The following is a 25,627-nucleotide window of genomic DNA, read 5'->3' on the forward strand; positions in this document are numbered from 1 at the left end:
TGCAGACATTTGTCTTCGTGAATGTTAATCTGCATGTAAATCCCTCATTTTAAAGAGCTGATTTAAAACTTCTTGTTGCTATGACGCCGAGGGGCAACCTTCCGATCTCTCTGATGTAGCCGATACGGAAGTGATTTAAACTGCAATTCATCGACTGGGCGCTTGAAGCTGGCTCCAAACGAGAATCAATTCCCATAGACCTCCATGTTAAAATGGCCAACTTTACAGTAGAAAATAATATGTTTACAGCCCGGTATAAAAAGTTTAATTAAGCCTTAAAAATATTAAGCCTTAAAGTTCTGCATAATTAAGGGGCGTGGCCACTTGAGTGACGGTTTAACAGCCGCTGCTGTCACTGGAACTGACCTAGGCGGCCGTGGTTTCAGCAACCAGCCACCTCAGACATTCAAACGGAAATTCGTGTCATGGGAGGGGCTTCTGCGACTCCGCTGAGACTCCGCTTGCTTCCTGTAAGCACGTCACTACTACAGCAAGTTCCTGATTGGATAACGCGGCGCGGAATTCCGCCGAAGTTCAGATTTTTCAGCTTGCGCGTTTCCCGCAGTAACGCTCAATTAGTGCTGAAGGCGGGTGCCACACCTACGGCGCCGCAAGATGCCTAATTGCGTCTTTGCATTGACTTAACATGTAAATCAGTCTGCTGTGAACCCTGCATAACCGTGGTTTATAACACAAGCCACATTTTAGGCGTCAAATTCGGGTGTACCGCCCCTAGTTTGCCGCTTGAACAGTTTGAGTGTACTCGCTTCATTCGCCCGCGAAATTCTGGTCATCGAGACTTTCATCGAGACTTTTTTTTCCGGCAAAGTTCAATTTTTTCAACTCACGCGTTTGCCACGGCAACGCTCAATTCGCGCCAATCGAGTCTACTGTGCCGTACTGTGCGAGACCTCCAGACGCACATCAACGCGTGTTCACATTGACTTAACATTGAAATCACTCGCGCTTGCCGCCTCTACCGCGTCTGGTGTGAACCCTGCATAAGAATGTAGTTTTCATATTTCAAAACATTTTAACAGTAATAATAATGCAGTAACTGTAAATGATTCATTTGTGACAAGAGTATACAGCAAACCAACACAAACCTCAGTTTTTTGATAATTTATGTATTAAAAATAATACTATATTGCATTTTTTTTATTACGAATAAATGTAAACTGCTATAAAAATATATATATTTTCACCTACAAATACTTCCGTAAAAAAACGTTTTACCAGACCAAACAAAATGCCAGAGTTATATTAATTTGAAGGTGTACATCACCTTTTCACCACCTCCCCACTCAAAAAGGGCTGCGCCAGTTAAAGGGTTAAGCTTTAAAAACAATCTTCAGAAACCTATGGGTGACGTCATGTACACTGCGTCCATCTTTTTTCTTTTTTTTTACAGTCTATGGATGATGCGCGCATCCTCACTACGGCACGCCCCTTACGACATTGTCTTTGTTCACACACAACGCTTTCATAAATGCTTCGGCAATGTAACTAGGTCCGCTTTACGGAAGCGATCCCAGAACATTTACGGAAGGTGTTTGTGTTCACACAGAAGCCTCTCTGCCAATTTTACGGAAATTTTCTGGGATCAAAGTGCGGTGGGTTTATAGTAATACAATGTGCATCACCACAGTACAATTTGTAAGTACTTTTCATATTTCGATTAGTCCTTGTGGTGTTCTCCCAAATGATGAGGATGATATCAACATTACCGACTCTTTGTAAATAAAGATTGAAATAATCTTGGCCTTTCTTAGGAATCCTCTGGTATCGGGTTACGTGCCTTTGGGTGGCATCTCCAGGCCTTTGTAAGCTGGACGTGACTTCCTGTACACTCGATTACATCCCTGTCATGCTGTGTGCGCGTGTAAAGCAAACTATTAAGTATGCTGACAATTAACATACTTAACTGTGAAAGGAAAACGTACAACCTTTTTTTATTTGTCCACTTCTTTTTCTTTAAACCTGTCTCTCACTCTTTCAGTCTTCTTACAGATGGATTTGTTGTGTGTTGGTCAGGCTAACTGTGTTTGGTGAAGGTTATCGTCTCATAAAAGGAAACATACACATATTTGGCTCAGAGGGCTGACAGTAGCCTGTAAACAGGAAACTCTTATTTTGATAAGAGACCCATTATAAATCGTGTGTGCGTGTTTCTGCATGTGTTTGTGCATCACGCTGAATCGTATTATATTGTTTGTCTTTACAGGACATGAGAAAACATGTAATCATGACCCTGCTGGACACAGAACAGTCTTACGTCGAGTCTCTGCGTACGCTCATCCAGGTAAGACAAATCTCTGAAATCTTCTGACAATTTCCAAAGCACATTTGGGTTATTATTGAAACAAAAGCATTGTGTGATTAGTTTGTTGCTTTAAATAAACTTCCAGAAGATTAAACACTGAACTCGCATATGTCAAGATTAATAAGAGCCGAATCATCTTTTCCCATCCCTTCTGACTCACGATGTCCTATTCCAGCGGTACAGAGGCTGCTGTAGGGTTGCCATGGTGACAAGGTGAATGAGCCGTGGACTAAAACATCATTGCAAGCTCGAGCAGACAGTACACCTCCAGAATGGCCCTTATTACTTAGCATTTATAGACGAGACCTGTTTGAAAGTGAATGGGCAAAGTGATTTGAACGTTTCAATCAGCATCAAACACCTTTCGGCGAGGGAATCTTTGTTGGTTGAGCCAACAGTTAGAATAAAAACACGAGCTTGGGTTAAATATGTTTAGTGTGTAGATGGGGAGATGCTGAAAGGTGTGGAGAGGTGCATGATGGGTGGATGAAAGACATGGAGATTTATCCCTACAGTGGCGTGTCTACTGGCGTACAAAACGCTGGAGAAACATTGGCCAGATGTGCTTTAGTCAAAACATAGAATCAAGCAGAGCCTGACAAACACTGATACTGTATGTGCCAACATTGTGTGTTCGTGCGTGCGTGCGTGTGTGATGACACTCAATGCCTGAAACTGTAGAAATTAGACGAATGTCGATTGATGGGTTAAAAATCTCTGCACAGTAAAAATAATATATTGTTTAGTTTTTTACTTGCACCTTGGTACGTACCATTATCATACATTCTTAGAAAAAGGTACAAGAGCTTTGGCTGGGCCGGTATACTTTTAAAAGTACACCTTTGTATCTAAAGAGTGCATATTAGTACTTACAATAAACCTATTTGCACCAAAATTGTACACATTGGGACTTTTCTAAAGTGTGTCGTCCCATTGACAGCTCTTTTACACTTTTATTACAGTGTCCTATCCTATGTATTTTGAAATATGTACCTTGGTAGTACCATGCATGTGGACCATGTGGATTCTCAAAAAAAACATGCATATTGATAAAATGTGTACCGTGAATGCGCTGTAATTCGCTTTGAATAAATGCTTCTTCCAAATGCAAAAATGTGCATTTAAAAATTCTCATCAGATATTGCAAAATGACTCTCTGTTGTTGTTCACCTCAGGGCTACATGAAACCCCTGAAAAATCCTGAGAGCTCTCCTCTCTGTGATCCGTCTCTGGTGGATGAGATGTTTTACCAGATCCCAGAGATCCTGGAACATCATGAACAGTTTCTGGAGCAGGTGTTGGACTGCGTCAACCAGTGGCATGACAAACAGATCGTCGGAGATCTGCTCGTTCAGTCTGTGAGTTCCTGACTTAATTTTTTTCCGAACCGGGAACTGGAATGTATCCACATTATTTGTTAGTTTGCACTATATAATATGTGATATGAGCATTCCCGTATTATAGGATATGGAAGATAATATGAAGAGCTCCAACTGCAAAAAATGATTTTCAAGAAAAAGAATTCTTAGTATTTTTGTCTTGTTTTCAGTAAAATATAAAAAAAATTTCTTGATGAGCAAAACAACTCAAGAAATTATGTCTAGTTTTTACACCAAAAATATCAAATTTAAGTGATTTTGTGCTTAAAACAACAAAAAAATCTGCCAATGGGGTAAGCAAAAAAATCGTAAACATTTTCCTTAAACACTTAATTCACGAAAAATTCAAGAAATTTTTTTAATTTTAATTTTTTAATTTTTTAAGATTTAATTTTTGCTCAATCTTCCCTTAGGGGCTCCGTAGGTCGCAAAGTCAAAATGCATGTTTCATGATAGAGCACGCAAAACTAAACTTAAAATGTTTTACTCCAATGTCACCTTAGGGGCTCGGTAGTGACCTGATACTTGTTTGGTTTGTGTGTGTGTGTTAGAGAGAGAAAAAATATTTTTTTTAATTTAAAAAAAAAATATTGACTAACAGGATTAGCATATTCTAAAAAAATTCTTTAAAAAAAATTATGTTTAGTTTTGATGGATACATAATATTTTTTATATGCATAACACATACATTCAGCGTTACACATTATAAACATTATTTCATTTTTATAATTTTATGTCATTTGCGATGCAACATTTGAGAGGTGGACAGATATCCTGAACATGTGTTTGGTCACTTTACTAATGAGAAGAAGCTTTTAAAAGTTTTAAAATGTTTTATGCATTGACAAAATTCATTGTTCATCAAATAGTTTAGCTTTAAATCATCTTTTTTGTGGAGGCTTTCAGAAATATCACGTTTTTGGCAGAATTCGTTTAACGGTACAATGATTTGCTAGCAATTTGGCAGATTTTTTTTGGTTGTTTTATGCACAAAGTCACTTAAATTTTATATTTTTGGTTTAAAAAGTAGACTTATTTTCTTGGGTTGTTTTGCTTATCAAGGATAAGCAGAAGACATTTTTCTTGAAAATCATTTTTTGCAGTGTAATTTATCACTGACTTATAACATTTTTATTGCTATTAAAGTGAAATTACTGAACTTAAACATAAGTCATTTACAAGACAATGATTGATGAGCAAAACGACCCAAGAAAATAAGTCTAGTTCTTAGACCAAAAATATCAAATTTAAGTGATTTTGTGCGTGAAACAAGCAAAAAAAAGATTTTTTACTAGAAAAAAATGTTTTGCATCATTTTTTTCATTTACAGTAGAGGGTTTTGCATCTAAACTCTTTATGTAATAATTTGAAGTTTGCAGCCATGCATGCTTTTAAGGCTAATTTTGCCTCATGCGACATCATACAGTATAAAGTTTGAGGTAATAGTAAGTCTTTTTACAGCTCAGAAAAAAGTTTGTGAACAAATTGTTCAATTTATTTAATCAAGAGAAGTTTATGTAGTACACATGCCAGACCATTTTCACATTGCTAGCCCTGAATCGTAAACATTTTCCTTAAACACTTAATTCACGAAAAATTCAAGAAATATTTTTAATTTTAATTTTTAAAATTCAATGATGTTCCACTCTCATAAAATGTTGATGGTGTGCATTCCCCTCATCATTATGAGACATGATTCTAATGTCATTCCAAGCCCAAGAAGAAACAAAACTTTAACTCACCAATCATAGCTCTACTGTCTCTACATTAACCAGTCCCGTTTTTGTACACATCTGGTATTGTACAGTGTTTTTGTTTATTCTGATGTTTTTTTCCTCACAGTTTTCCAAAGAGATCCTTGCTAATATCTATTCAGCATATATCGATAACTTCATGAACGCCAAAGATGCAGTGAGAATCGCCAAGGAATCCAAACCTGCTTTTCTGAAGTTTCTAGAGGTACGCCGGAGCTTTTTCCTGCTTCTTAGTCCATTTTTTGGGAGGCACACCATTATGTATGCATGTTTGTCCAAGTATTAAAATATCTGAAGTTAACACTTTGAATGGTGGTGGTCACAAATGTGAGGCTCAACAAAAAGATTTTCTTCCTTCTTAAATGCATATTTATGTAAACATACATCATCATCATCATCATCATCATCATCATGTTTACAACTGAATGATGAAATGTTTATTTGACATCTCTACTTGTTTGAGGTTTACTGCCATCTGTTGGCGGAGTCTCAGACTGAATGTCAGCTGAGAGTTATCTTGTACAGTATGCTTGGATAACCATACGCACGTGGTTAAAATCATGATAAGGTTCAGTTGTACTTATAAACGTTGCTCTGTTTTGTTTGTTCTCTTTCGTTCTCTGTTTTTCTTTCTCTTTCCTCTTCAGCAATGCATGCGTGAGAATAAGGAGAAACAGGCCCTTGGCGATCTGATGATAAAGCCCGTACAGAGGATCCCACGATATGAACTGCTGGTCAAGGTTAATCTCATCTCCATTTATCATTTATGTCAGCTGTTTTCTTAAATCTTTTTGGATTTATTTAGTGTGCGATGTTAAAGCACTGTTTTTAATATGCTTTTTTTCTTGCTAAATTAAGATTTGTTTCCATCCATCTGCATCAAAAAATTTGATTGGTAGCTTGGTTTTCATATTGTAGGAAACTATAATTTTAGTTATGTACTATATGTTTGTTGTGCATGTGTTTAGATGATTTTGTGCATGTGTGTTTTGTGTCAGGATCTCTTAAAACACACACCAGAGGAACATCCCGACCACATCTTTCTGTTGGATGCTCAGAAAAACATCAAGCGATTGGCCGAGAGAATCAACAAGGGTCGACGGACGGCAGAGGAGCTGGAGAAAGAGACGCGTGTCATGCAGGAGATTGAAGCACATATAGAGGGGGTCGAACATGTGAGAGACTTCATTCAAATGTATTTCTATTGTGCCTTGTAGCAAAGCAGTTTTATTGTAAATACAGAGTAGTACAGGCAAAAATATTTATATATTAAGTGGCCTTGAGCTATGGACAGGTGCTATATAATTAAAACTTTTCCTAAATCTAGATAAATGAAATATGTAGGATAAAATAAATAAGATATTTTGTATTACACTGCTTAACAATTTTTGTCTTGTTTTCAGTAAAATTATCTAAACATTCTTAAAGGTGCAGTGTGTAATTTTTAGAAGAATCTCTTGACAGAAATGCTAAATAATATACAAAACTATGTTGTCAAGGGTGTATAAAGACCTTTCATAATGAACCGTTATGTTTTTATTACCTTAGAATGAGACATTTTATCTGCATACCGAGGGTCCCTTTACATTGAAGTCGCCATTTTGTGCTGCCATGTTTCTACAGATCCCTTAACGGACAATTTTTTTGATTAAGTTGTCTCCGACAATGACATGTTTACTACCGTACAAGCTACCGTAGCTTCTCTAAGCGTTTCAAAGCGAGGGGTGATCAGTGAACTGTGCCATTGGTTGCAATTCACAACCTCTCCACTAGATTCTGCTAAAGTTTACACACTGCACCTTTAAATTAAGATGTATTTTCTTGATAAGTGAATTTGTGCTTAAAACAAGCAAAGCAATCTGCCAATGGAATAAGAAAAGTTTTCTTGAATAAAGTGTTTATGAATGAAGTAAACTTATTTCAAGAATTCATGTTTTATTCCATTGGCAGATTTTTTTTGCTTGTATTAGGCACTAATTTACTTAGTTTATATTTTTTTGTCTAAAAACTAGACTTATTTTCCTAGGTAATTTTTAAATTTAAATCTTAATTTAATGATTTTTTGATATTTTTACTGAAAACAAGAGAAAAATACTAAGTTAGAAAGTCATTTTTTGAAGTGTATTAAAGGTACAAGTATTAAAGCGTTATTTCACCCCAGAATAATTTTTGTCATTTATAACTCGTTTCACTGCAAAAAATGACTTCCTTACATAGTATTTTTGTCTGGTTTTCAGTAGAAATATCTAAACATTGTTAAATCAAGATATATTTTCTTGATGAGCAAAATGACCTAAGAAAATAAGTCTAGTTTTTAGACAAAAGCTATACAATTTAAGCGTATTTGTGCTTAAAACAAGCAAAAACATCTGTCAATGGGGTGAGAAAATGTTGCTTAAATTAAGTGTTTAAGAAAAAAGAAAACTTTTCTCACCCCATTGGCAGATATTTTAGCTTGTTTTAAGCTTAAATTCACTTAAATTGTATATTTTTTGTCTATAAACTAGACTTATTTTCTTAGGTCATTTTGCTCATCAAGAAAAAGCATCTTAATTTAAAAATGTGTAGATATTTATACTGAAAACAAGACAAAAAGTAAGAAAGCCATTCTTGCAGTGTTCACACTCGTCAAACCTTTATTCATTTTCAGAACACAAATTAAGATTTTCTTTTATGAAATCCGAGAGCTTTTTCACAACTTTCAAAGCTCAGAAAGGCAGTTAAGATATTGTCACGCTGCAAAAAATGACTTTCTTACTTAGTATTTTTGTCTTGATTTAAGTACAAATATCTAAAAATTCTTAAATCAAGATTTTTTCTTGATAAGCAAAATGACTTAAGAAAATAAGTCGAGTTTTTAGACAAAATGTATCAAATTTTAAGTGAATTTGTGGATAAAACAAGCAAAAAAAATCTTGAATTTTTCTTTAATTGTTTAAGAAAAAAGTTAAAGATTTTTTTGCTTACCCCATTGGCAGATTTTTTTGCTTGTTTATTCCACAAATTCACTTAAATTGTATATATTTTTTTGTCTTAAAACTAGACTGCAAAAAAATAACATTCTTACTAAGTATGTTCTTTATGAGCAAGATATCCTAAAAAATTAAGTCTAGTTTTTAGGCAAAAAAAGTAAAATGTAAGTGATTTTCTGCATAAAACAAGCAGAAAAATATGGGGTAAGGAATTTTTTCTTGAATTAAGTGTTTAGGAAAAAAGTATTTTTTTCTTATCCCATTGGCAGATTTTTTTTGCTTGTTTTATGCACAAATTCACTTAAATTTGATATTTTTTGTCTAAAAACTAGACTTATTTTCATCTTGATAAGATATTTGTACTTAAAACAAGACTAAAATACTTCCTGTGGTTCAGACTTAATTTCATGAAGTGAAGATAATACTTTTGGTGCTTATGAAGTCAATCGCATATTCATGAAACATGCATGTTTTAAATGGCAGCCATAGATATAGATATAAATATAGATAGATGCCCCATTAACGGCTCACAACCATGGAGTGGTCGAAAGAGTCATCTTTTTAAAATAGTGATACTAACTGCATATTTTCAAGGTGAATGTTAGTGACACTAACTGTAAAAATAATTGTTTGTGATTATTTACGATATTTACAATAGTTATGCTATTAGGAAAATATGTGTATCAGAAAAATTCATGCAAAAAAAAGTTAGTAAGAATTAGTCAAAATGAGTCCTAAAAATAGTGTGACTTATGTAAATAAATACGACATGGAATTGAAGTAGGTTGCAAACATCTTTTTATGGTGACTAAGCGCTGTCGCACACTACAAGAAAATTGGGGCAGATTTGGGCCAATCCCCCCCCCCCCCCCTTACAGCAATCAGAGGTAAAGTTGCAATCACCTTGGTAGTGTAGTGATTGAATCTGCTCGGAAGCCGGTCAGGCCGTTCCAATCTACAAATATTGGAACATGTTGAATGTTTGCAATCAGAAATCCTTTTGGGAAGCGGAGCATAAACGCACATGCATGCTGTAGATTTTCACATGAACAAAATGTGAACAAAAACCTCAGGCTTGTGATGTAACGTTCATTTCATCGTCAGGACGTCAACTAAAGCTTCTGTCCAACTAGTTTTAACGCATTTCTTCTTTCCCATAGTCCACCAAGTCATGTTTGACTGCGAGAGATTTTCGTCGGGAATCTGGTTGTTTGTGAAGGGAATCTGTGTAGTGTGTGGTGTGCCGACTTGGTCACATGGCCAAAAAAAAAGTTTTTTATTGTCATGTCTGTGGTCACGTTTTAAAAATCTTAAGCCTAACTTGAAATATTTACGTCTTGGCACACATTACAGTACAAGTTTGCCCTAAAGCGATGTCTAACAATGTTCTTTCCTATCAGATCCTCAATCCACAGAGGAAGTTTCTGAGACAAGAGATGGTAGTGGAAGCGGTAAGCAAAATGATTTTTCTTTTAAAAGAAAACAAGATCCTTTTACAAAGCATATGGGCATCCTAAACCTCCGTCCTTCTCGTTTCTATAGAAAACGGTGGGTGGTAAGAAGGACCGATCTCTGTTTCTGTTCAGTGATCTGCTCATCTGTACCACACTGAAGAGGAAGTCCGGATCTCTCCGCAGAAGTTCCATGAGTCTGTGAGTTTCTTTTAATAGCTTGGAGATGTGAGGAGGGCCTGGGAAAACTGATGTTTAGTTTAGAAATCCCACAGTCCCCTGAGCTCTTCTGCTTCACAGGCCGGAGCAAATGGAGTTTAATTTGGGATCACAGTGATCTCTAGTGGAGAGTCACTGACATAGCACTTATCTATTCCAGTTTTAAAATGTCACAGTAGCTGCATTTCCATTACCCTTTAAATGTGTAAATTGATATTGTGATTTGAAACCAATTTTGCACAAACTCCAATGTTTTTGCGCTCGGATGAGGTGGTATTTCGCAATACTGCAATGGAAACGTTTGTTTGAAGATGACGCTGTCTGTACTAAAACCTCCTAGAAACACCTCAATACTTGTCTGTTCCCAAGTATAAGAGGCTTTCTTGCCAGTAATGTTTGGATAACACTCCTACATCTCTTTTGATTTAAAATAATGTACTATTACCTCCAAGAAACATCTTTATGTTGCCGCTCCTAAGTATAAGGGGCTTTCCTTGGCGTTAATGTTTGGATAATACTCTTACGTCTCCTTCGGTTAAAAATAATGCAAATAATTGGGAACGCAGCTAGTGATGATTCTGTGTTTTGAGAATTGAATTCAGTTTCTCATTTATATCGCTTTTTCCTCTTTTTTGTGTGTGTCTTTTTAACCCATTTCCCTGCCAGCCTTTTTTTTTAAAGTTGCCCGCCAGCATTTTTGTAATTATCACTAAATGTCTTCCAGGAAAATTTTCTTCTAAAAATATATAAACATACAAATATATCAAATGAAAGAACAGACCCTCTGCTTTCAGACAGAAAATAAACAAAACGGGGAAAAAAGTTTCATCCTATCTTTATTTTTTCTCTCTTTATAAGCTCTTAAATATGGGTATTTTCCTTCAAAAATATTTTTTTAGCAAAAAATAATTGCATTTTTGTGAAGGAATTTTGTTAGTGATCAGATTCAGAACAATTATCAAAACATACACGGACTGTAAAGTTAATAAAAAAATTTTTGCTTCATATATAAATTGGATAAGTGCCATCTAGTGGATAATCGCAGTATTACAGATAACCATAACTCATCAGGAACACGTTTTTTTCCATGCAAATGTTTTTTATTTATTGACGAGATAATCAGTTATGGCGGGGAAAGAGTTAAAAGCAGCATATAATAATTTTATCTGTAGATACCAGAAAGAAAATTAAGGTTGACTTTGGAAACCCTACTAAAAGGCCAGCTAAAACCATCCTAAGCTGGTTGGTTGGATTTAGCTTCTTCAGCCTGGTTAAGCTGGTGCAGCATGATGGTTTTAGAGCGGTTTTGGCCACTTTTTAGCGGGAAGGGAGACCAGCTTCAACCAGCTACTTCCATCTTAAACCAACTAAGACCAGCTATAAAGTATCCAAACCCCCACTAAAACCAACCTGCTTAACCAGCTAAAACAGCCAACCAACTTAAGCTGGTTTCAGCTGTTTTTTTCCATAGGGAAAGAACAAAAAAAGTTGTCTCAAGCATCTCTCATGAACACATTATTTGATTCATTAAATGATTTATATATTTGATCTCTTTCAGTTACTCTGCTGCTAGCATCATAGACACTTCAAGTAAATATAAGTTCCTGTGGAAACTTCCCTTAGAAGACTTGGAAGTGGTTAAAGGTAATCGAATCACATTCAGCGCAACACAATGTTGGATCTTCAAGTTCATCGGCTAACTCTCGTTCGTCTGTTTCTGCCCCACAGGTTCAAACCAAGCTACCAACAGAGAAAACATCCAGAAAACCATCGGGCGTTTGGATGAAGATCTCAGCACCCTCGGTCAGATCAGCAAACTCTCAGAGACCCTCAGTTTCCCCCATCAGGTGAGTTTTTATTGTACTTGTGTTATCAAGGTAATGTTTTTATTATCTTCAGTAAAATTACAAGTTTTTCTCTCTCCTTTAGAGTTTGGATGATGTGATAAAGGATCTCATGGCCTCAGTACATCGTGAGTTGGCTGAGAAACAGTCTTTGGCCTTTAGCATGACATTATTGCCCACTAAACTGGAGATGACCACAACGTCAGCCGATAGCACTTTTATCTTTGAGTTCAGCAGTCCTGATGCACGCAGTAACTTTGAACAAGCGTTTGAGGAAGCCAAAAAGAAACTCGGTAAGAACTCAAAACTTTATATGTTTATAATGTAAGCTATTCTTATCATATTAAGTACTTATTATTTCCTCACAGAGCACAAGAGGGAAAGATAATATAGTTTGTGAAACAGACATTTAGCACATAACACGCTGGTCCATAAAGTAATATGTTAAGATGCACAATATAAACAGAAACCAACCACACCTTAAATATATGTATATTATAATGTTATAAACACACTGGTTATATATTCATCAGAAGTCTAACAAATAGTGAATACGTGTACCAAGGGTCAAATTAATTTATGTCTTTGCCTTGTTTTCAGTGGAAATATCGAAAAAAATTCTTAAATGAAGATGTATTTTCTTGATGTCCAAAATGACCTAAGAAAATAAGTGTAGTTTTTAGAAGGAAATATAACATTTAAGTGAATTTGTGCTTAAAACAAGCCAAAAATTATCTGCCAATGGGGTAAGAAAAAAAGTTTTTCTTAAACACTTATTTCAAGAATAATTTTCTCACCCCACTGGCAGAGACCTGTTTTAAGCACAAATTTACTTCAATTTTATGTTGTTGTTTTTTTGTTGTTGTCTAAAAACAAGACAATTTTTTTAAAGTCATTTTGCTCATCATGAAATACATCTTGATTTAAGAATATTTAGATATTTCTAAGATAATTTTAAAGTGTTTAAGAAAAAAGTTAACTTATTTCTGGATTTTTTTCCTACCCCATTGATTTTTAAAAAATTCATTTAACAAATTCATTTAACTTATTTCCCGCCAGCATTTTTTGTGATTTTCACGAAAGTTTCACAAAATGCCTTTCACACTGCAAAAATGACTTTCTTAATTAGTATATTAGTCTTGTTTTCAGTAAAAATATCTAAAAATTAAGATGTATTTTCTTGATTAGTAAATGACCTAAGAAAATAAGTCTAGTTTTTAGACAAAACATATCAAATTTAAGTGATTTTGTTCTTGAATTTACTTAATTTTTTCCATTGGCAGATTTTTTTGCTTGTTTTTAAGCACAAATTCACTTAAATTTTATATGTTTTGTCTAAAAACTAGACTTATTTTCTTAGGTCATTTGCTCATCAAGAAAATACATCTTGATTTAAGAATTTTTTGATATTTCTACTGAAACAAGACACAAATACTAAGTAAGAAAGTCATTTTTTTGCATTGCAGGAACATTTTCTTCATTAAACATACAAATATATTAAATGACAGAACAGACCCTCTGCTTTCAAACAAACAAAATGGGAAAAAAACTTTCATCCTATCTTCATTTGTTCTCTTTTATCACATCTCAAATATGGATAGGTTTCTTCAAAAATACCAAAGTTTGAGCAAAAGCAGAAATAATTGCATTTTTGTTAAGAAATTTTGTTAGAGATCAGATTCAGAAAGATTATCAAAACATACACAGAGTTTTAACTGTTGTTAAATAAGTTTTTGCTGTAGTTTTTTATAAATTGGGTAAGGACGCCATCTAGTGGATAATAGCAGTAAAACAGTCATATTTTGTACTGTACTGCATGTATTACGTGTCAATGACTCAAATATTCATGAAACTCTGGGATATAATATGATCAGCTTTTTCTGTCATTTTTGCAGCTATGAACAAGGACCAGTGGGACCCTGAATTCCTGAAAGCCATTCCCATCATGAAGACTCGCAGCGGGATGCAGTTTTCCTGCGCCTCCCCGAGTCACAGCTATCCGGAGAACACGTATGAGGTTTGGGTGTGTAATAGCGATGGATACGTGGGTCAGGTGTGTCTGCTGAACATCAGAGATGAACCCACGGTGGAGGCCTGCATCGCCGTCTGCTCCGCTCGCATCATCTGCATCGCAGCCGTACCGGGTTTGAAGAACAAGTAAGAGAGGTTCCTTGTGTCCCAGAACGTACCTGTTTGTGTGCCAGATTCTCCTGTTAAAGACTAATAATAGTTTAATCTCTCCCTTGATGAGTGCCATGAGACTTTGTGGTAATTAGGTGTGTTCAGTGATGACATTATAAATACTTGATTTTGTGTTTATTACAGCAGAGAACGGATCGGCCAATCTGTGCCTCCTGTCCCACCCGACTCAAACCCCTCATCCTCCGTGCAACCTCAGCTTCACATCTCCATCTCTGGCTCATCTCTGGAGCTTACCGAGCCGCCCGTAGCCCCAACCGCAGAGCTCATACCCTTCGACAGCGATGACACGGATGATGATGACTCCCCCAGCCCTTCATCCACACTGCAGAGTCAAGCATCACATTCTACAATCTCATCCAGCTTCGGCCGTGAGTCCGAACACAGATGCACGTCATTACCATCTACTGTTTTCCTATTAATAACGCCTTTTATTTATTTCAGACGATGAGACGACTGTTTCTAAGGACATGGCCACTGAGACGACCAGCTCTGAGGAGGAGCAGGAGTTTCCAGTTCCCAGTTCGTTTGGAGCGCCTCGGCTCACTACCGACAGTCCTGTGGACGGCCGAGCGATGCGGAGGTCCAGTCGAGGGTCCTTCACCCGAGCCAGTCTGGAGGATCTGCTCAGTATCGACCCAGAGGCGTATCAGAGCTCGGTTTGGCTAGGAACTGAAGATGGCTGGTGAGTCTATCATTGCTTGTGGTGTAATTTATAATTTGATTTATGAGTGAAATCAAATATACACTGCAAAAAATGACTTTATTACTTAGGATTTTTGTCTTGTTTTCAGTATAAAATTTTTTAAATCAAGATGTATTTTCTTGATGAGCAAATGACCTAAGAATAGAAGTCTAGTTTTTAGACAAAACATATTAAATTTAAGTGAATTTGTGCTTAAAAACATAAAATCTGCCAATGGAATAAGATTTTTTTTCTTAAATTTACTTAAAGGCACACAAGGCAAGTCTGAGTATTATTTGTCTACTAGCTCCCCCTAGTGTCTGGGAGTAAATGCGTTCTATATCTAAGACTATACGAGACTGAAGGACACCGGGTAGGATACAGCGAACTTGCAAGTGGGGTATTCTTCCTACAGACGGTAGGGGCGGGCGAGAGAGTCTTCATTCGTCATGTAATGAGTCATTTAACCATATACCGACTTACGAAGATGATTTATTAACATAAAAATGCTGCCTTGTGTCCCTTTAATACAAGACAAATTTAGCAAAAAAAAATGTTATTCCATTGGCAGATTTTTTTGCTTGTTTTAAGCACAAATTCGCTTAAATTTGATATGTTTTGTCTAAAAACTAGACTTATTTTCTTAGGTCATTTTGTTCATCAAGAAAAAATATCTTGATTTAAGAATTTTAAGATATTTCTACTGAAAACAAGACAAAAATACTAAGTAAGAAAGTCATTTTTTGCAGTACTGAAATGGACTTTGACAAAAAAATTCTTAGTATTTTTGTCTTGTTTTCAGTAAAAATATCTAAAAATTCTTACATTGAGATGCTTTTTGTGATGAGCAAAACGACCCAAGAAAATAAGTCTAGTTTTAGACCAAAAATATCAAATTTAAGTGATTTTGGGCATAAAACAAGCAAAAAAAATCTGCCAATGGGGTAAGCAAAAAAATCTTGAACATTTTTCTTAAACACTAAATTCAGATTTTTTTGCTTGTTTTATGCACAAAATAATTTAAATTTGATATTTTTGGTCTAAAAACTAGACTAATTTTTTGGGTTGTTTTGCTCATCAAGAAAAAGCATCTTAATTTAAGATTTTTTTATATTTTTACTGAAAACAAGATAAAAATACTAAGAATCTTTTTCTTGAAATCATTTTTTTTTCAATGTGTAATTAAGTTTTTTTTTTACTGCACTGGCAGATATTTTTGACTTCTGCCAAATGCATATAAATGTAAATGTTTGTACAAAGCATGTTAATGTGCATGTTATTATAATACATTACTATCAACTATTTAAATGTCCATTAATGATTTGTTAAGTGTTACAGTCCAGATGTTGAAATGGATATTGGCTTAACATTAATTATTTATTGTGCCAGGCAATAAAACAATTGAGTGAATTGATGTTGTTGATATTATTTACAATATACAAATATTTACACATTTAGGAATAACAAACAAAACACTAGGGGGGAGAGAAGTGATGTAAGCGATGCTGAATCAAAAAAAGGAAAATGTAATAATGTTTGTTAATATTTTGAAGGATCATTATTTTGAAATTGTACAAAATTTTCCCTAGGCATCATATAAAACCCATGAGTTTAATTTAAAGCTGAAGTGGATAAGCTCATGAGGATGCAGCTTCATGCTGTCATTTCACCTCAGGTTACCTTGAACTTGACTTCATTAATGTGTTCCCAGAGAAAAACTCATTATCTCAAGCTTAGATCTGTCTGTAACGTCCACAGCGCTGTCGCTTTTCCATACAAACATTTAGTCGTATGTATACGGAAGTATGTGTGATATGTTTGCTCATGTCCTAACAGTCGACAGTTACAACAAACAAAAGAAAATTTATTAAAAGAACTATTTATTTAGTCATGAGTCAGACTACACTTTGTTGTGTATGACCAGCGAGGACATTGCAATGGAAAGATATGTTGATGTTTATTGTCTCTGTATTTCTCTTGTTGCCATTCAGACTCCAGAGTTTCAACTTCAGCTGCATCACTTTTGAATGATGCCATTCCCTTGCGTTAGAGGCACCTTTGAAATGCCACTGTAGATTCATTTAGTCATTATAATATGACAAAAATGAGAGGAAAGCTTAATGTTGTTTGTAATGCATCTGTTGTTCTTCAGCATCCACGTGTACCAATCATCTGACAACATCAGAAACAGGAAGAACAGTATGAAGATGCAGCATTCGGCATCTGTTCTCTGTATCCTGTAAGCAGCCACCTCATTAATCTGTTGCCATGGTAACTCATGCAGCATCCACATAGAGACCGAACATCTTGCCGCTTTGTTTTTCCAGGTATCTTGACAACAAAGTCTTCGTGTCCTTGGCAAACGGGGAGGTGATTGTCTATCAGAGGGAGGCAGGTGAGCACAGATTGAATTATTTCTGCCTGAACTTCTAAAGTATTATTTATAATGATGTGTTATTTATGAAAAATGTTTGCTTTCTGTCACAGGAAGTTTTTGGGATCCTCAAAGTTCACAAACGCTGTGTTTGGGCTCTTCAAGTGGACCCGTGACCAAAATGGTTCCCGTGGCAGGAAAACTGTGGTGTGGTTGTCAAAACAGGGTTCTTATTGTGAACACCAGCACTTTAACACAGGAGGTGAGATGTCAGCTGTTGGCCTGGACTGACAGTTTTAACCATAAAATCTGATCTGCGTAGTCTCTCAGTCAGTCGTCTGTGCATAAGGAAATTATGGAGTGTACAAAACAAAATGTGCCACACCTAACCGGGTTTAAATATTGCAACATGATATCTACGTACTTGACATCATATTTGATGTTCAATACTTTTAATTACTTAGAAGCGGTGATGTAACTGTAATTGTTGCAACTTTCACTTCCTGTTTTATTATTCAGCATTCGTTCCAAGTGGGTCAGGATAGCGGACGCTGTGTCACCAGTATGGTGAACTATGGGAAAGGTGTGTGGATGGCTTTACAGGGAAGCGCTCAAGTGCGGCTCTATCACGCTTCCACCTATGAGAGCCTGACGGAGGTCGATGTGGCACCTGCTGTACACAAGATGCTCGCAGGTACTGCCTAGTCTGCATTCATTCTTCCACCATTCTTCAAAATTTCCACCAGATGTAGCCATCAAGCCAAATATTGAATTCATCAAGAAATCAGAACATTTAAGTATACAAGTTGAGTCATAATAAATGGTTTACACAGACATACAGCTGTTTGCCCTAGGGCGATATTTCTGGATTTTATAAATTTATAAAATTAAAGTTTTATAAATCCACCTGGTGGATAATAGCAGTATTGCTGAAAGCCAGAAATATTCGTCATTCTCTTTATCGATGACTTGTCAATGGGGGGAAAGAGTTAAAATATAAACTAAAATGCATTAAAAATATAATAAAGGTTTTGGGTGTGTGTTTATTGGCTAATTTATGATGGTTTCAAGGATGCCCCATCTAATGAGATTTTAGTGCTGAACTCCATTTTATAAAGCACTGCATCAGATAAAAGATAAAACTTGCGTCTCATTTCTTCTCGTAGGTTCGGATGCTATTATCCGACAACACAAAGCGGCTTGTTTGCGGATCACTGCTTTGTTGGCATGCAAGGATCTGCTGTGGATCGGTACCAGCGCCGGAGTGGTTCTGACACTGGCCATCCCACCTGTGTCCACCAGCACCGGGCCGGGCTCTCTACGGGCCCCCCTGGTGCCGATGGGCTCGGCTCACGGTCACACCGGACATGTGCGATTTCTCACATGCATCGAGCTGCCCGAGGGCTTTGACCTCAACTTCCCGCAGCAGTCAGACACAGGTCTGTTAACTGCTAATAAATGCATATAACCTTCATAAATATGTAACCTTCATATTTACCCGGTTTCAAAATCCATCTGGGTTAAATAATTACATCCCTACCAAATACAGGTCTGAAACCTTTCAAGGGCCGCCCACTTACCTGTCAATCAAACACTGCATGAAAGCTTTTGCACCATCAGACCTGTCTCTAAACTGACCAAATAACCCGAGATGAATGTTAAAACCGCAATTTAAAAAATATAAACAAAAACGCATTAAATCTATAAGATGCTGAATATGTTTCTTTTTATTTTAGTGAACTCCACACAGAATAACTCTGAGAGCGGGAGTGGAGGACTACAAAGACGTGACTCTGCCCGACGGCGCGCATCCATGCTCCTGCCCGCCAAATCTAACCTGCTGGTTATCAGTGGCGGGGACGGCTACGAGGATTTCAGGTTGACCAATAGCAGCGAGACGGTGGGGCGGGACGACAGCACAAATCACTTACTGCTGTGGCGTGTGTAATAAAGCCCCGCCCCCTCCACACAAGCCGCTGGACTAGCCCACGCACTTCCTCCTTCCTGTTCGCCCCTTCCTGTTCTCTTATGCATTGCGCACAAGTGTGTAACATTTTTAAATGGGGCGCTGTGTTATGGGTCAATGCCACCTGTCTTTGTTTCTCTGCGTAAGAGATCGATCTTGCTTACCGTGTGGTGAAGTGTTTCTGTGGGCGCTTTTAAATATTGTGTTGAAGTTCAACTTTAAAAACGGCTTTTAAAGCCCCTCGCAGAGGAGGAGACCGAAAAGGAGAACGAAACGGCATGAAGAAAATGGACATTATTTAAAGAACAGGCTGGAGAGAAGGTATAAAACGCATTGCATGAGACAGAGAGGATTGTGGGTAATGTGTGGATGGTCATTTTTGTCATTTCTCAGTACGTTTGTGAACAGTCCACACACTTTTGTGGTTCGAGTGATCGGCTGCTTTCGTGATTTCATTCGAGAATGAAGATGTTTTTGTTAAACACCTCTGTTGTGCTGTATGGGACAAGATGAGAGTAAATTTTTAAAAGTAATAAATGTGCAATACGAGGCGAGAGTACCTACAAAACACTATATCACACACACACACTATATCTCCAATAATCCGATTTATTACACAAAATCACTTTATTATGATTATCATTTATATGTACAAAAAAGATTTCACTACGTTATGTAAAAGAACACCAATGACATTCCATATATATAGATAATAAGACAAAAAACTTTTGTACAGTATTTATGTTTTTCAGTTTTAGTTTATACTTTAGTTTTTTATAGCACTTAATTTATAAAAACTGTAGTCTGGTTTTCTCTACTGAACGATGCTGTCACTCAACTTGAGTTATTGAGTTATGATTACTATTATTTGAAACATAAAATGAAGACCTGGTACTTTATTATACACCAAAATGAAAAGGTTAATACATTATGCATAGATAATACAATGGTTTTGAACATCTGCATAATTTTTTGTCTTTGGATTATGAGGTCAATCTGTCAATATGTCTTTAAAAGCTTTTTAACTTTTCCAACCTTTGGTGAATCAGGAAAGACGATGATGCTTAATGCTTAAATGAAGCTGACAAAGACAGCATTTAGTACGTTGCATAATGTTCAGAAGAGACACTGTGTGTTTGTGTATCTAGATTGCGACACACATATTTCACGAAGACAGACAGGTTACGGCTGAATATAGTTCCTTATGAGACATAAGTGCTAAATCTTTCTGTTCATGCCGCCCACCTACAGGTGATACAAGTTCCTGTTAAATGAATGAATCACCTGCCGTAGTGTGAATGATGTCATCGCTCACCTCAATCCACATTACACATAGTATTGTGTGATTTGCTTTGCGTTTTTTCCCTAAACCATATCATATGCTTCAGTTTATTGATCTGTCAGATGTGAATGTTAGTGCTAATAACATCTGGTTCTTTAAATTGTCAAAAATTCACTTTCCCTTTCCTATTACAGAAAAGCTGATCAGAGAATCATATTTTCATAAACCGAATCTGCATTTGTTTTTCTAACTGAAACGCATAAGGCGAGTCGTATTGTTGTAAGTAATTTCTCTGCCCCGTCTAGTAAAGAGGTCTTCATTGTTTATTGTAAATATTGGTATATATTGCCTTTTCTCTGTACATAGTGCTCTCACAGTCCACGACTGTTCATATGAATCCAATGGCATATTTTTATAAGTATTTTCATTCGTTTGGCAAGTGCCGTCTCATTTAAATTAAAACTATTACTGTATTTTAAGAGAAGAAGAGCGTTTATCTGTGGCTTTTGTAACAGTTGTTATGCTTATTTCATACCGTTACTGATATTTGTCTTATTATGTCACTGTGTTTCTTTGTAATTAAACATTTCACTGATGTCAGAATCCTCAGGTTTCAGTTAATTGTGTCAAATCTTGTTTTTCTTGATGCAACTTGTCTGCAAATTTACACTTAAAAAAATTGCTGGGTTATTTTTAACCATTCTTTAAGTCAAAACAAACCCAACCCATTGGGTTGTAATTTAACCTATGATGGGTTGGTTTGACCTAGGGACGTAGCCATCATTTCAAAAGTTAGGGGGACAAAATGTCAAATGTTATACCAGTTTTATTTTTTAGTTAACTTTTGTGTAATTGACAGGTTTTATTTTTAACCTCCTAAGTCCTGGATGCCTTGTTGATGCTAGAGGTCAAAGGAGAATGGGACGACTGATTCAAGCTGATAGAAGAGCAACTTTGACTGAAATAACCACTTGTTACAATCGAGGTATGCAGCAAAGCATTTGTGAAGCCACAACACGCACAACCTTGAGGCGAATGGGCTACAACAGCAGAAGAACCCACCGGGTATCAATCATCTTCACTACAGATAGGAAAAAGAGGCTACAATTTGCACAAGCTCAACAAAATTGGACAGTTGAAGACTGGAAAAATGTTGCCTGGTCTGATAAGTCTCGATTTCTGAGTCAGAATTTGGTGTAAACAGAATGAGAACATGGATCCATCATTCCTTGTTACCATTGTGCAGGCTGGTGGTGGTGGTGTAATTGTGTGGGGGATGTTTTCTTGGCACAATTTAGGCGCCTTAGTGCAAATTGGGCATCGTTTAAATGCCACGGCCTACCTGAGCATTGTTTCTGACCATGTCTATCCCTTTATGACCACCATGTACTCATCCTCTGATGGCTACTTTCAGCAGGATAATGCACCATGTCACAAAGCTTGAATCATTTCAAATTGGTTTCTTGAACATGACAATGAGTTCACTGTACTAAAATGGCCTCCACAGGCACCAGATCTCAACCCAATAGAGCATCTTTGGGATGTGGTGAAGTGGGAGCTTCGTGCCCTGGATGTGCATCCCACAAATCTTCATCAACTGCAAGATGCTATCCTATCAATATGGGCCAACATTTCTAAAGAATGCTTTCAGCACCTTGTTGAATCAATGCCACGTAGAATTAAGGGGGTCAAACATAGTATTAGTATGGTGTTCCTAATAATCCTTTAGCTGAGTGTAAAACAGAAGGAAAGAAAGAAAGAAACAAGAAACAAAGGGAAAGAAGGACTGAAAGTAATACAATAGCTTGCCATTGGGACAGTACCCTTCAAATGTTCATAGTTGTACATTATGGAACACATTGGTTATAAAAGAGTTAAGGAAAATACAGGCCCAAAACTTAAAATAGTAGGTTGAATTGACTTGCAAATTTTAACTTCATACTGCATATTTTTTACGTCCAGTCTATCTGCTAAAAGACAATTTTGTCTTTCCTTTAGGGAACACTAACAGATAGATGACCTCAAAGATACACTTGGGGAAAAATTGTCAACATAGCTGTCAATGGGGCAGTACCTTACCTTTTCAAAAGGTCCTATGTATCATTATGTACAGATATGTATACATTTGGTACTAATATGTACCTTGAGATACAGAAATACATATTTGAGGTACTGAGTTACTAAAAATAAGCTCTTTTTTGTACCAATATGTACCTCTGAGGCTTTTTTAGGTGCAAACCCCAGTGACTGTTGTGTGTATATAAAAGCCACACAAACTGTAGTTTTGATTTCATGAGATCTTTAACACTTATGTGAACACATCAGCAATCAAACCCCACAGGATTAATCCAGTATTTGTATTACTAGTGGGTTTGAATGACTGCCCAATGTTCATACGAACTAAATGAAATACACAAGGCCAATTCACGTCATGCAGTGGTAACTAGCTGCGCGAGTGCACAATGAAAGCTTTATAATCTCACGCGATAGACGTTTATCCTTACAGTGCATGTTTTGTCTTTGGTTTTATTGTGATGCATAATTCAATGCTTATACAAAAGCAAGGAATAAGTCAGGCTTACGGATAACCCGCCGTGGCCTTCTCTCGGGTTACAGAGTACATCAGGCCGTTTCAAACCGTAAACCCTATCCTCTCAATCCTATAACAATCCTATAATTAAATACCCAGATTCCCATATAAAAGCATTAATGAATGCACGTATGCATGCAGGATGAATTTTAGCTAGGTGACCTCCATAATCTTTGACACTACAAAAAAAGTTGGGTTATTTTTCAACCCAGGCCGTTGACTTCAATCTATTTCTTCATATTGATGTCAACAGCCGAGAAAATATTTTTGCTCCACCTTTTCATTTCGGATAAAATTTTTAGTAAATGTTCTTATCTATTCAAGTTCATTTTAAGAAGTGCCGCCCTAATTGTCAAGCATTAGTGTGAGAATTCTGTTAAGACACCCTGAAGCATCTGCGCATGATTGCGTTCTCTGCATAGACACGTGAACTTGTACTGGAGGGGGTTTGACAAAGACAAAGGATACAGCTATGTGTACACATATAAGCATATTTGGCCAAAAAAAAAAAAAGATAAAATGTCTTCAAATTTTTCTGCACAGTAAAGAAAATTGTTTATAGTGTCACCAGAACCAAGAGTATTAAATCACTGTATGAGTGTCATTGCATTAGACAACATCAAGTGTCATTTACTAGCAAACAAACAATGCTTTTGATCTTTCTCAGAACTCACTTCACCTTTCTAAGATGTTTTTGTAATGCCTGTTAGAAGGTGATTTTATTAGGCCTAATCTGGTTTAGCACATAGATTTATAATCCCAATTTAAATAAACAAACTTAGTATGTAATATTCACAATCTTACCTGTGATATTTCTTTGAGTAAGGGATAAAGAAATGACATTTAAAGTAATAGTAAATATGTGCCATTCTGTCTGTAAAATCCAGGTTAAAGGGTTTAATCCAGGACTATTAGTTATATTATAACATAGTTTTTACAAACATGCCTTACAAAAAAACATTACTGGTGTGCTTCTTGAGACAAAACACTGGCACTGATCTAATGTTAAGATATGTCAGTGCAAGATGTTTTAAAGTAAGGAAGCTCAAACATGCTTTTTAGTCTGAGACTACACTTTAAAAAAACATTAACACAACAACATTATTTTGTGTATTTGATATAATACAATGTGTTCACGTGGTTTATGCTTAAAAAAAACATTATTTTCCACATACCTTACATTTTTGTAGCTCCAGATATCCATGCCTTCCTCAAACGCTTTGATTTTGTACCAAACTCATCGATCTGAAAAGTGTTGTGTCCCTGATTGGCCAGCTAATCTGTATGTTGTGATTGGCATGAATACCTCTGACATCAGCCGGCAATGTGACGCTCCTTACCATGTTTGAAAGATTCGCTCACAATGCAATGCTGACAGGAGTTAACTTACAGGGCTGTGAGTCCGAAGTGGGAGGAATTATGATAATGTCGGTCTTGTCTACATCACCAATCCCAGGAAGTGTTGCCTACAATCCGTGTGTTTTTTGTAGTCCAAGAAAAGAGATTTACGTTGGAAACGATAACTCGCGTCATCATTTACTTTGGGGTTGTACTTTGTGCATATAATTAACATGTATTAATTACATACCAAAGGAAATGTAAAATCCAACGGCGGCCGGTGACTTCTTTTTTTGAGGGCACACGATGTGAATGTATGTAGCCCATCATGTGTGTGGTTCGTCATTTCAAAATATGTGTTCGGCACGTCGAGTGAACCTATGTGCATCACGTGTTTTGTCAAAATAAGTGCCTGCTGCATGCATCCAAACGGTTTATGATAAAAAAAAAGATGCTCGCATTTGCCAGATATATAATCTCATGCGTAATTAGAGTTTACTGTTAATGGAGTATCTTGCGTTTATCTTTTATCATAAACGGTTTTGTTGCATGTGCAGCAGGCACTTATTTTGACAAAACACGAGATGCACATGATGAACATGATGCAAATATAAAAAATATTTTGAAAACACAAGCAACACACATGACACTCCGAACACATATTTTGAATTTGCGCCCCTCGGAAGAGCACTCACCAGCCGCCACTGTTAAAATCGTGAATCAGACCATAGGTGCGCTTTAAGCTAATTTAACTTTATTTTGCTAATTTATAGCAACTCCTCTCTAGTCAAATTGTAAATTCAAGTTGATTAAACTTAAAAATGTTTGTAGGATTTTTTAAAATTACATTTAAATTTAGGATAAGTTCTGTCATGAAAACTGCCTAAAAGTCTCATAATCTATTGATGAGATTTGGAGCATCGAAGTTTGATTTCACTCATAGATTTTACATTGATCTTAGTCAATATGAAAGATATCAAGATTATATTTTTAACAGGGTGTTCTTTACATTATGTATTAGATGACTTTATGTAGTAAATCACAAAATGACTTTTTTTCTTTTCTTTCTCTTTTACTTTGCTTCTTCTTTCCTTTTTTCCTCTTTTCCTTTTCTCTCGTCTTTATTCGTAGAGTTTTGTATTTATGTACATATTGTTACGATGTTTACGCAATGCAGTTCTCCAACTGTCAGAGAGAGAGAGAGGGGGAGAGAGAGAGAGCGCACGCACGCATGCGCGGCTGTATGGTGAG

The 25,627-nt window shown here is 36.3% G+C and overlaps 1 protein-coding gene across 2 annotated transcripts in view; it reads left to right on the plus strand.

Annotated features, from left to right (window-relative positions):
- The window catches only part of LOC135773867 (rho guanine nucleotide exchange factor 17-like), an 84,057-nt gene extending 63,007 nt beyond the window's left edge, over window positions 1–21,050 (plus strand). The window contains exons 3-22 of one of the 2 annotated variants that reach the window (XR_010543588.2): window positions 2,225–2,302; window positions 3,499–3,681; window positions 5,545–5,661; window positions 6,104–6,196; window positions 6,455–6,631; window positions 9,829–9,879; window positions 9,971–10,080; window positions 11,657–11,742; window positions 11,827–11,945; window positions 12,028–12,235; window positions 13,838–14,099; window positions 14,268–14,512; window positions 14,586–14,826; window positions 16,979–17,065; window positions 17,154–17,221; window positions 17,314–17,462; window positions 17,720–17,894; window positions 18,367–18,639; window positions 18,937–20,115; window positions 20,157–21,050. Coding sequence is in view for 1 of the 2 variants with exons in the window: in XM_065283751.2 (XP_065139823.2) it covers window positions 2,225–2,302; window positions 3,499–3,681; window positions 5,545–5,661; window positions 6,104–6,196; window positions 6,455–6,631; window positions 9,829–9,879; window positions 9,971–10,080; window positions 11,657–11,742; window positions 11,827–11,945; window positions 12,028–12,235; window positions 13,838–14,099; window positions 14,268–14,512; window positions 14,586–14,826; window positions 16,979–17,065; window positions 17,154–17,221; window positions 17,314–17,462; window positions 17,720–17,894; window positions 18,367–18,639; window positions 18,937–19,148 (2,934 nt within the window). In the remaining variant the exon portion in view is untranslated. Of the gene's footprint in view, window positions 1–2,224; window positions 2,303–3,498; window positions 3,682–5,544; window positions 5,662–6,103; window positions 6,197–6,454; window positions 6,632–9,828; window positions 9,880–9,970; window positions 10,081–11,656; window positions 11,743–11,826; window positions 11,946–12,027; window positions 12,236–13,837; window positions 14,100–14,267; window positions 14,513–14,585; window positions 14,827–16,978; window positions 17,066–17,153; window positions 17,222–17,313; window positions 17,463–17,719; window positions 17,895–18,366; window positions 18,640–18,936 lie in introns of both variants that reach the window. The other variant, XM_065283751.2, reaches the window with a different exon arrangement.
- Window positions 21,051–25,627: the final 4,577 nt, after the last annotated feature.

This window comes from Paramisgurnus dabryanus, chromosome 9 (assembly GCF_030506205.2).
Source record: "Paramisgurnus dabryanus chromosome 9, PD_genome_1.1, whole genome shotgun sequence".
Lineage (NCBI taxonomy): Eukaryota > Metazoa > Chordata > Actinopteri > Cypriniformes > Cobitidae > Paramisgurnus > Paramisgurnus dabryanus.